This window comes from Odocoileus virginianus, chromosome 23 (assembly GCF_023699985.2).
Source record: "Odocoileus virginianus isolate 20LAN1187 ecotype Illinois chromosome 23, Ovbor_1.2, whole genome shotgun sequence".
In the NCBI taxonomy this organism is placed as follows: Eukaryota; Metazoa; Chordata; class Mammalia; order Artiodactyla; family Cervidae; genus Odocoileus; species Odocoileus virginianus.
Window position 1 is genome coordinate 18,415,853 of NC_069696.1, and position 12,028 is coordinate 18,427,880.

General features: G+C 42.7%; 1 protein-coding gene across 5 annotated transcripts in view; it reads right to left on the minus strand.

The window, feature by feature from the left end:
- Positions 1-5,289: 5,289 nt before the first annotated feature.
- The window catches only part of GPR19 (G protein-coupled receptor 19), a 37,782-nt gene continuing 31,043 nt past the window's right edge, over positions 5,290-12,028 (minus strand). For all 5 annotated transcript variants that reach the window (XM_020882700.2, XM_020882694.2, XM_070453644.1 and 2 more), the window contains one exon: positions 5,290-6,877. In XM_020882700.2, the coding sequence (XP_020738359.1) occupies positions 5,608-6,861 (1,254 nt within the window). In that variant the 5' untranslated portion in view covers positions 6,862-6,877 and the 3' untranslated portion in view covers positions 5,290-5,607. The remainder of the gene's footprint in view (positions 6,878-12,028) is intronic.

Below are 12,028 nucleotides of genomic sequence, written 5' to 3' on the forward strand. Positions count from 1 at the left end.
AGATATCACAGGGAAACAGAACAGAGAGGATTCATTCAAGACCCCCTTCATCTCATGTCTAGCTGTTGTGGGCAAACAGCTGGAACTGCTCCAGTGGACTGCCTGCCGCTGAAACCAGATGATGTTCTCAAGCTTCCAGACTGGCAATCACAATCCTGAAGCCAGATACATTACACACGCACTCGTCACCACAGCCCAGCATTTCTGGGGGTCATTTTCCTGCAGAACTAAAATCATACATTCTTCAAATTATAGGTGAGTCCTAATTCCATGACTCATTAGGGTTGATTAGTTTTTAAAGCACTACTTTTAAAGAAGCTTCTTCTAGTAAGTCAGACAGAAAAAGACAATTATGATAACAGTTATATGTAGAATCTAAAAAAAGATACAAATGAATGTATTGACAAACAAAAACAGACTCAGAAAACAAACTTACGGTTACCAAAGAGGAATGGTGGGATGGGGCGGGATAAATGAGTTTGGGACTAGCAGACACAAACTACTATATGTAAGATAGATAAACAACAAGGTCCTATTGTATAGAACAGGGAACTCAGTATTCTGTAATAACCTATATGGGAAAAGAATCTGAAAAAGAATAAATACATGAATATGTATAAGTGAATCCCTTTGCTGTACATCAGGAACTAACACAACACTGTAAATTAACTATATTCCAATATAAAATGAAAACAACATTGTAGAGCAACTACAATAAAAATTAATAAAACAATAAGTAAAATAAAATGTAAAAATATGACTTTAATCCAATAAGTGAAATGGAATTACCAATAAAAATTTTTACGTTAAAGAGAAAGACTCAGAAATAGATTCACAGACATAGAAAAGAAATTCATGGTTACCAAAGGGGGAAGGAGGAGGAGGAATAAATTAGGAGTTTGGAATTAACAGAGACACAGTACTATATAGAAAACAAACAGTAAGGACCTACTGTGTGGCCGATATATATGTAAGATAATATGCAGTATCTTACAATAACTTATAATGGAAAAGAATCTTAAAAAGAATATATACATATCCAGTTTACTGTACAACTGAAACTAACACAACATTGTAAATCAACTATACTTCTATTAAAATAAAATAATAAGGAGGCGTCTTCTGAGAAGACAGCTTTTGAACAGAAATGTCCAGCTGAGCAAAAAGTTCCAAATGGCCCAGATTGTAGGGGTTCAAAAAATTAGAGGATCTAAGGGAAGTGAGACAGGCTGAAAATAAATTTAACCTAAAATAAATTTTAACTGCCTACTTACCAGGAACACAAGAACATTTACTTTTAGGGAAAGTCTAGGTTACACTGCTATGGAATCTGTGAATTCTCAAATGATAAAAGGAAAAAAGAGAGAGGCCCCTGATGAGTGTGGGTGGTACAGCTGCGAGACAAAGGTTTTCGAAAATGCTGCCATTTGTAAAATGAGTTTAAAATAATATTTTGACAAGACTTCACGCCTATAAAGGGTATTAATTAGTTTGGAATTTCCTGCAGTGTTTAGATGCTTTGTGTTTTGAACACACTGACTGATTAGTTAATCTGCAGCTGCTTCTGGGTGCTCAGCAATTTTTACTGTCTTGTTGCTAGGAGATGAGGACTTCCCCGAAATCGCCAGTGATGGGTCCTGTGAAGAGCTGCTGGGATCTGACCACTGGCCACAGTGCCACCAAGTGGTCAATCTGCAAAACGGTGGGACCAAGTTTTCCACGGCTCTAAGCGATGGACATTAGTTTGAGTAGGCTCCGGGAGCTGGTGATGGATAGGGAAGCCTAGTGTGCTGCAGTCCATGGGGTCGCAAAGAGTCGGACACAACTGAGCAACTGAACTGAACTGAATCACAGCTCTCTAAGGTTGGACCAAGTGGCAAAGAACCCACCTGCCAATGCAGGAAACGTTAAGAGATGAGGGTTTGATCCCTGGGTTGGGGAGATCCCCAGGAGGAGTGCATGGCAACCCACTCCAGTATTCTTGCCTGGAGTACCCCACAGACAGAGGAGCATAGCAGGCTACAGTCCATAGGGTCGCAGAGTCAGACACGACTAAAGCAACTTAGCACACAAAGGTCATCTCTGTTCCAGAGAATCAGCAGGTTCACTGAACAGTGGGCAATTGTTTATTCTCTTCATACTCTTCCCAACACAGTGAAGACTTTTTTTTCTCCAATGAACACATCATGCCACAGCCAGCAGGATGGTGAATGTAAAGAATGTTGGACTGGTTGGCAGAAGGCATTGTAGTTTCCCACTAATTTGACCTCTTTTGGACTTAAATCTTCTCTTCTAAACAATGGGGATTTGGGTTAGGTCTCCCAACGTCCCATTCCTTCTACTCTACAAGTCTAATTCTTTGCTTTTTTCATGTGTGGTTTTTGTAGAGGAGCATAACCTGGAAGCTGACTCTGCTCCAGAAGCTCTAACAGATCTTGCTTCTGTTGCTTCAAAGCACGTTTGGCAGGTGGCAGTAAGGCTGGGGGGTGAAAGGAGGCACTGTGCCCACAGGAGAGGCAGAAGTGCTGGCCTTATCTGGCAACTGACTCTGCTCCCCACGTGCTTGGTGGAGGCCCAGTGGGTAAAATTGTCCTTGCTGAGAGCAGTGGCTCAGAGCTCCAGCCCTGGCTCCAGGCACCTTGGGGAAACCTGTGAGGGAAAGTCCACGGGAAAGCTGATGGACTTGGAGCAGCAGGCTGGTGGGTCTGCTGCTTTCACTGAAGATTAGAAGGAGAAACCTGAATCCTACTTCGGAGGCTGCAGCCCTGCCCCTTCCTCTGACAGTTTATGGGCACCTGGAATTGGCTCCAGGGAATTGCTCTCCTCGGAACCTTGCTCCCCATCATTAGCTTTTTTGAATTCCTGTTTCGAGGCCATATGAGTCCATATTCATGATGCACCTCATCATGTGCCTGGTAAGGAGACTGAAGTCGTTTTCTTATTCCCCACAATAGCCTGCCTCCCTGCGACTTAAACTCTGGTGCTTGGCAGGTAAATGAGTTATGGTGAATGTTGTTCTTGTATTGCTGAGTGCATGCAAGCTAAGTTGCTTCATTTGTGTCCCACTCTGTGCGACTCTATGGACTGTAGCCCTCCAGGTTCCTCTGTCCATGGGGATTCTCCAGGCAAGAATACTGGAGTGGGATGCTATGCCCTCCTCCAGGGGAAACTTCCCAACCCAGGGATCAAACCTCATCTCTTAAGTCTGCACTGGCAGGTGAGTTCTTTACCACTGGTGCCACCTGGGAAGCTCTTGTGTTGCTGGGATTTATGAAAATCTTTATTAATCTGTACATTACATCCAGTTTCCTCCAAATTCAGGATCAAGTGAGACAACAGGAATCCTAAATATTAAACTAAACTAAAAAAGTACAGTGAATTAACAACATGCTGAGAAAATATAGCTGAATTATCATAGGTCTTGAGACTTTAGAGCTCTTGCGTTTGTGATTTGATTAACTCTATTTGTTATTATTTGGGGGAATTTTTTTCTAAAAAACTAATCTCAGTAAGACTTTGCATTAGATCCTTTCACTGAATTTCCACCCACTGGGGTAACTCACAGAACATTAAAGACAGAACAGAGTTTAGTAATCATCTAGTCGTTTTCAGTTTAACTGAGACCAAAAATATATACATAAATAAAATTAAACTAAATCAAATTTTATTTTTTTAGAATTTAGCTTTTAAAAATAAATAAAAGTACTGCAGGGTCTCTTCTATTTTTTAACAACTATGAATCGAAAAAGTCAAGGGCCAAGTGACATCAAGCTCTGACTCACTTTGTCATTTTTGAATATCATATGTGGAGGAGAAAGAAAAGGAAGAAAAAATACAAGGTATTCTTTTTATCTTTTGACCTGGTTGATTGAAGGCAGCACCTCCAGTTGAACACATCAGCTCTATAATGTTTTGTGGATAGAATATTTTATTGTTCTCATTCTTTGTCCCCCAAAACCAAGCCCAGTTATGTCTTGTTTCCCTGTGTCTGTGAGACAGGAAATACCAGTTTGTTTCCAGTCTCAGATGTTCAGCACCATGAGCCCAGGAACCCAGCCACAGCCAAGGAAAAGGTGGGGGCCAGCTCACCACATTTCTCGGCTCTCCTGTTAAGAACATCATGCTCTCCTAGACCTCAGATTCTCACCCAGGCAGCAGCTGTTAGGCCCACAGAGGTCTGGACGGGCTTGACTGCCCAAGTGCTCCCTCGAGAGACACCTACCATGTCAAGGAAAGGGCCACAGACCTGCAGCTAGGGGATTGAGTGTGAAAACCAGTTCAGCCACACTCTGACTTAAGCAAGTCCCATAACGCTGAGGTCCGGTTTCCTCACCTATAAAACAGAGATGGTCATAAGGACATCACAGGCTTTTTTAAGAGGATAGCATGAGACAATGCAGGTAATGTTGCTGAACTACTGATATTATTATTTGCAATTCTTTTCACTAGGGTGTGAAAATGCACACCAATCTTGTCTGTAAACCTGTTATTGTTTAAACAAAGCATTTTTTAAATGTGCTCGTCCTGGATTTGAAATAATGGAGACCCGGCAACCAGAAGAAAATCTTGAGTTACCTTGGCCAAAGAGGAGTGTGAGCTTGGCGAGGGTATGATCATGGGTCCTGAGAGAGAGATGAGGGGCAGGAAGCACTGGCTGGAGAAACGGCCTCATGTCTACATGCTCAGGAGAAAGAACCACCTGCTCCTTGCCCTTGCTGTCCCAGAGTCTGGGGTCAGCGCCAGGCAGCGGAAGGTGTCTGCCTGAGTGGCAGAGCGCAGAGAAAAGGCATCTGCATGACTCCCATTGGCATTTTCTGGGCTTGCCCAGCCAGGTTCCCTGCGCATTGCTTGAATTTGACTCAGAAGGGAGGTAAGCATCCTAGACACAGCCTAGATGGGCCTGGATGTGAGGAAAATGGCAGGGCAACTTCAAACGCTGCAAGGCATCATCAGCTGGTTTCAAGAGAGAATGAGAATGAGAGACAGAAAGAGACAGAAATTAGGCCAACCAATAAGCTTTCTTTCCCTAAGCATCTTCATTAATATTCAATCACAGAAGGCTACCCGGGCAAGTTCTAGTATATTCTAACATATGGAGTGCTCTCCATAACAGATCTGGACAGAAGGTAATGTAAAAACATATAAAATATTAACACTTCCTAAATGTTGCTCAGTAGAAGAAATACAAATCTCTGAAATGTGTCACACAGGAGATTTGATTTGGAACAGAAGCCTATAGTTAATAAAAATTCAGTAGGGAGGAGAAAAAGGAAACAGAATAAAATCAGGTTGAATCATCAATCAAAGACTGTTTATGCTTTTTGGACCTAATAGTAAATAAAAAGTCAGAAAGCATTCTTTTTTTTTTTTAATGCACATAACTAAAATAGTAAAGGGACTGTTGATCATAAATAAGCTCAAGGTGAAAAGCTACCTGTAAAACAAAAAAAGCAGCTAAATTAAAAAAGACAAAAACTAAAATCAATAGTGCATTCTACATAATAAAACATTTCCGTCAGAAAATTGAAAAAATACATAAATAGCTTGTATTTATAGTTAAACTTTTAACCTCTGGTGCATAATAATAATTGAAAGAATTCTGAGAAATCAGACAAAAGTATTTGGCGGATTTGAATTAATGGGCCAAGCAAGCTTTTTTTCCTTGGCTTCCCTGTCAAACGAATCATAGATTGAGTCTTTGGTTATAGTTTTGGCCGATGGAGGGATTTCTGAGATGCCAACATAGTTTTTTTTGGCCATCCTTGAACTGGTTGTGATAGTATAGGCATTGCTTCGGTAACACTTCATCGAGGACATGCAGAAAGTCTCTTTCATGCCTCTCCTAAAATTGGCATTATAAATGGAATACAGAGTAGGTTTAGAGGCTGAGGAACTAAAGGATATCCACGTGATAGCAGTAAACACAAGGGAACTTTTCTTATAGTCTCGTTCATGGGGGTGCCACAGCTGAGCGACATGAAAGGGCAGCCAGGAGAGCAAAAATAGCAAATTTAAAATGAGGAACATCTTGATTGTTTTCACTTTTGTCCTTGGGACAATGTTCATGGTCCGCCTCACTGTCCGGCCATCAGTGCCGATTCTCCAAATGTATTTTATGACCTTCTGGTAAAATAAGATTATGAGGATGCACGGGATCACAAAGCTCACCAAGAAATGGATGACAGTATAGGCGGTTCCTTCCCAAGAGGAGGGAAGGAAATAGTTGCAGTGGTTGTCCCAGCTGGAGCCGTAGAAGAACAACACAGGGGTCACAAAGGTCGCCTCAAAGATCCAGGATGCAGCGATCATCTTCTTGGCTTTCTCTCTGGACACCTTGAAGCTCAGCGGGTAGACGATGGTGTAGAACCGGTCTATGCAGATGGACAGGAGCACGTAGATCTGGACACCCGGGGTGAGATACTGAAAGTAGCGCACGGCCCTGCACATGGCGCTGCCCAGGGTCCAGCGGCCAGTGGAGAACTGCAGCAGGACAAAAGGCATGCTGGCCACGCTGACCAGAAGGTCAGCGCATGCCAGGGAGACCACAAAGTAATTGGTGGTGGACTGAGTCCTCCTGCTGCGGTGGATGACGAGACACACGAGGGAATTGCCAAAGATAGAAAACAACCACAGGGCCCCGAAGAAGATGCTGGCTGTGGCCACTTCCCCAGGGTTCGGTCCATACTGTGGATCTGTTCTGTTGCTCCTCCAGCTGTGCTCTGGGGAGAGCTCTGTCAGGTCTTGGCTCGGCAGAGGGGCGGCCGTCTCTGCGCAGCTGTGGTTGTGAAGAGGCACCAGCAGTGTAGGAACAACCAAAGGTGACTTGCTGTTATCCATTCTGTGAGCAAAAACCATATTCATTTTTCCCCTCTTAGTTCTGGATAAGAAAAGAAGAATGAGGCCTCCTGTTAAAACGGTGTTACAAGGATTGATTCCTAAGGCTAACAATGATTTAGGATGCTTACGTCAATTGTCATTTGTCAAGGAGGACTTGTGTGTTGGTAGGAAAACATGACTACTACCCAGAAAAAGCTCTGGCCCCTGTTTCTCTTTCATTTTAGGGCTGTTTCAGCTGAGCGCAGCTCAGGGTCTTCCTGGCCTCCCCTCTCTCCTGAACTTCGTCAAATGTGGTGGAACACACAGCAAGCCCCAGTCCTCACTGACCCTGTTCCCTTCATGTGCTGGGGATCGCAGAGGGGTAGGGATCTCAGATCTGGCTCACTTTTAGGGTTTACCCCCAAATGAAGAACTGCTGGAATTCTGGGAAGCATATGAGAAGTTCCTGAATGTCCTAACACTGAAGAAGTGAGGCTGCAAGGGAGGAAAACTTGGGCAGATGGAAACACAGACTCAGCTATGGAAATAGCTAACAGGAATCTGAATGCAGACTGGCTGGCTACTGGGAAGGACCTTGTCCTCACTTACTGCAGAATTCCCATTACAGAAGCATCGTGGAAGCACATGGAGCAAACGTAACACTTTCACGTGAGCCAGAAGTAGCTCCTCATTTAATGACACAAAAACACAGCCCATTTTTCCCCAAAAGATGATGTGCTACCTATCGATGACATATTTGATGCTACTGTTGTTACTGTTTCATAAAACGACACTGACTGGGAATGTACAAGATGTCTCCTAATGAATGTAAAACCAGGTTGATAGAAACCTTATGGCATCCAGATGATTATAAGCAATCAACTCTAACTTTACCCAGACTTTAACTTTTTCTTACTACTATTCAGTTAGGGGAATAAAGTTACACTTTTTAACAGGGAAAAACACTGTATCATTGTGAGCCATTCAATTAAAATTGAGGTGACTTTGGCTGCAGTCAGATTTTTAAGTTTTAATTTGGTCTGAATCTAGTAGGCAGAAAGAGAAAGCACAGCAACTGAAATCCATAATAACCAGGGCCGGGACACAGGGGAGGGCGCCCCAGCAACAGGCTCTGCCTCTTGCTCTTCTTGGGGGCAGCTGTCACTATACTTCAGAAAGAAATGTTTCTGTGGGGTCAAAGGACAGTTCCTAATGACCCATTTTTCCTTGAAGGATATTTGCAGTGATTTGTGCTAGGGAGAGGATGTTAATATATATTGGTGTCCTCACCAAGAAACCCCATTCGACAAAAGTCTGGCGCTCAGGGTGATGTACAAATGGCCAGGTTCATGTTCCCTTCAAGGCTTTTTTGTCCATGAAGCAGCCCTACTAAATTTCTTAAAGCGAAACATAAGGTAATTAGCCATTTTAATAACTAAAAGACCTTTAAGCATGCCTGGCTGGTTGATAGTAAGTTGTAAGACTAGCAACCATACTTTGCATATAAAAAATTAGGACACAGTCTGAAAACAGGACACAAGCTCTAAAATTAGTGCTGTCCTTGAAAATCTGTAATGCATGTGTGTCATCCTTACAAAATCAAAATCATCTTTCCACCTTTATGTGTGTAAAACCTACAACATTGAAAAAATAAAAAAACCTAAAATTTTTTTTTAAAGATTTAAAGTTTAAAAGGACTGATGCTGAAGCTGAAACTCCAATACTTTGGCCACCTGATACGAAGAACTGACTCTTTGGAAAAGACCCTGATGCTGGGAAAGATTGAAGGCAGGAGAAGGGGATGACAGAGGATGAGATGGTTGGATGGCATCACTGACTCGATCGGCATGAGTTTGAGTAAACTCCAGGAGCTGGTGATGGACAGGGAAGCCTGGAGTGCTGCAGTCTATGGGGTTGCAAAGAGTCGGACACGACTGAGCGATTAAACTGAACTGAAAGCTTAAAAATACAAGAGACAAGCAACATTCCCAGAGAGAGAGAGCTGTTCTAAATTTGTGGGGGAATGCCTATGGCCTAAATAAAACAGGAGCTGGTGGGAAGGGCATTTTCCGTAGCTCCACACACACTTTGAAGCCTCTGAACTTCCTTCTGCTTCTTTCTTCCTCTCACAGCAAAACTCTGCAAATGAAACTCAAAATCACCACCACCACCATCACTGATGTGCTATGGGGGCCTTCTTCTGTCCCTTCCTCCTGCAGCTTTATAACGAGTGTGTCCGACCCTCCCCACCCCACACACACATACCCTCCTGGAAACGGGACAAGGGGACTTCCCTTGTGATCCAGTGGTTAAGACTCCACACTTCCACTGCAGGGGAGGCATGTTTGATCCCTCATCAGGGAACTAACATCCCACATGCTGTGGGGTGTGGCCAAATAAAAAAAAGAAATGGGACAAGATAGCCTGAGGAGTTGTTGAGTCTAGGTCTCACCTGATTGATGGCATGACTTTTTTGACTGGATCTAAAAGTGCTGCATCTCTGTTTACTCATTCAGTACACCAAGAAACTATGCTAGGTGCTAGGAAAACCAATGAAAAGTAAGGCCAGTAAAAGGGTAAATGTATAAACAAGCTGTCTGCCATATTATAACTAAATTTTATAATAATTATAATTGACAGATAAGAAGTTAAGTGCCAGAGAAAAACAGGGACCCAACTTTGCTTGGAAAAGGGAAGAAAAGGGAAGACTTCACAAAGGAGACCAAGGTGTGAGCCAGGGACCTAGAGGATAAAGGTCCCTTCTTCAGGAAGACAAGGGTTTAAAAAAGAACAACAACAACAAAAAAGTCCCAAACATTCCGAGGGAGAGAGAGCATGTGGAATAACTTGGGGGTCATCCTTCTCGGGTTGACCTTTGGGGGCCTTTTCCCCTTCAGTTCAGTTCAGTTCAGTTGGTCAGTTGTGTCTGACTCTTTGTGACCCCATGAACTGCAGCACGCCGGGCCTCCCTGTCCATCACTAACTCACGGAGCTTCCCCAAACTCATGCCCATTGAGTCAGTGATGCCATCCAACATCTCATCCTCTGTCGTCCCCTTCTCCTCCTGCCCTCAATCTTTCCCAGCATCAGGGTCTTTTCCCATGAGTCAGCTCTTCGCATCAGGTGGCCAAAGTACTGGAGTTTCAGCTTCAACATCAGTCCTTCCAATGAACACCCAGGACTGATCTCCTTTAGGATGGACTGGTTGGATCTCTTTGTAGTCCAAGAGACTCTTAGAAGTGTAGTTTTCTGCAGACCATACTGCCCAGACCATACAGTCTCTAAATGCCCTACAATCAAACTGACCTACATTTTTCCTGTGGTTACAATGAGAGGTTACATTTTCCACATTCATGAGCTGAAATGTAGTCACCTGGTGGATGAGAATGTTAACATATGCAGCAGAATGGCTGTGGATCCCTCTTTCATAGGGCATTTTGTTACTCCTTTTCCTGGTTTGTTTTGCTTTAGAGCCAAGCTGGATGTTCCCAGGGAGCTTTACAAAATGCTGATGCCAGTGTCCTTCCCTAGGGATTTGGATTTAACTGCTCTGGGGTGCAACCTGGGCATCACGAGGTTTCAAGAGTTCCCCAGGTGATCCCAATGTGCAGCCTGATTAACAATCACTGCTTTAGAATTGCTTCCACATTTCTGTCTTCTCCCATTTACTATGGGGTCCTGAGAAAAGGGCGTTATTCTTTGTTCATGCTCCACAGCTTCCACTGAAGTTCTTTACATTAATAATCGCTTATTAGCTATTGAATGAATTGACTCCATAAAGACAGAGAGCTGAAATACAGGCCTCCTACTCTAGGTGGCTCTGCTAGGAGACTTACAAGCAGAGATACAGAATCCCTGTGTGTTCTCCCCGAGCTGGAACGCTGGTGGCCATGGTGACAGGGCAACATGGCTCCTGAAGAGAGCAGGGCAGGTGAAACAAGTCACCCAGGTCAGCTCTCGTTTAAGGGCGAGCAGAGGCAGTTTAGGCAACCTCAGACAGCCTCCTGTACCCATTCGCAGAAAACATGGTCTGCCATATTATAACCAAATTCTAGAACCCTAAAGTAAATGTTAAGAAAGCTAACCCCTGCTCCATTAATTTGGAAATAAATATATCTTTAAGGGAGTATTTCTGAAATACAGGGGCTACATAATTAGTAGTTGTGTCTGGGTCATCCATATTCAGTAGTTTTAGCAGCAAGGAAAGCCTTCTTCACCTCTTTCCAGCTCATCCTGTCTCTTCCCAACCAGCCCTGAGACTACCACATGACACACCCGATTCAGTTGAAATTGAGGGCCCCTATTAATATATATCTTTATCTGTGTATTATCTAAGACAGGAATTATTCATCTGTTGGGCTCTAAGAGATGTGTTTTAATATACAGGTGGGGATAATGGTGGATGAGCTGACATGGTATAGAGCTAGGGAGTGAACGACCTCTGTAATGATGGGACCTTGTGTATATATATAAAATGATATGTCTGTCACTTCATATTGTAATTTTTATTTTGAGTGCTATCTCCCCCCGTTGGGTTATGAATTCCGTAAGGACAGGGATTGTGTCTTTACTTCTATATCCCTGTAGCACATAGATATTAATAAAGGTTTACTGAATAAATAAATGGGTAGATATGTTAAGAAAAATTATCCATTATTTGAAAATAAGGCACAGAAAGCATAGCATAATTTTTTAATATCATGCTAGGACACTGTTACATGGGCTTCCCCAAGGATTATTTAATTCTCTGGAAGAATGTATTTGTTCTTGATTTTGCTATTTACAATATGACTAGCACCCAGACATTACATGTAAACATGCAAATTTGTTTAGTAGAAAAAATAACCCCAAAGGTTATAGATTTATTGCCCTGTAGGACAATAACCAGTTTTGTGCCTCCTAGCAATCTTATGCTCACATTATTTAAAGAAACAAACAAATAGCACCCCCCTCCCTGCCAAATCCCCAGAAATATCCATTTATTCAAATGCTCTTGGAAGCAACCTTATTACCTCATCGGTTCCTTCAGTAATAAGTTAATGAATTTTTTACATTATGTTCATTTCTATGCTTGAATGAGAATCATGATGAATAAGAACCATGACTAACCTTTGGAAAACTGTATTTTGATGGGTATATGAATGGTTAGATACTAATCAGAGGACTACAAAAAAGAATCAGAGGGGCACAGATGATAAACTTCACAGTTTGC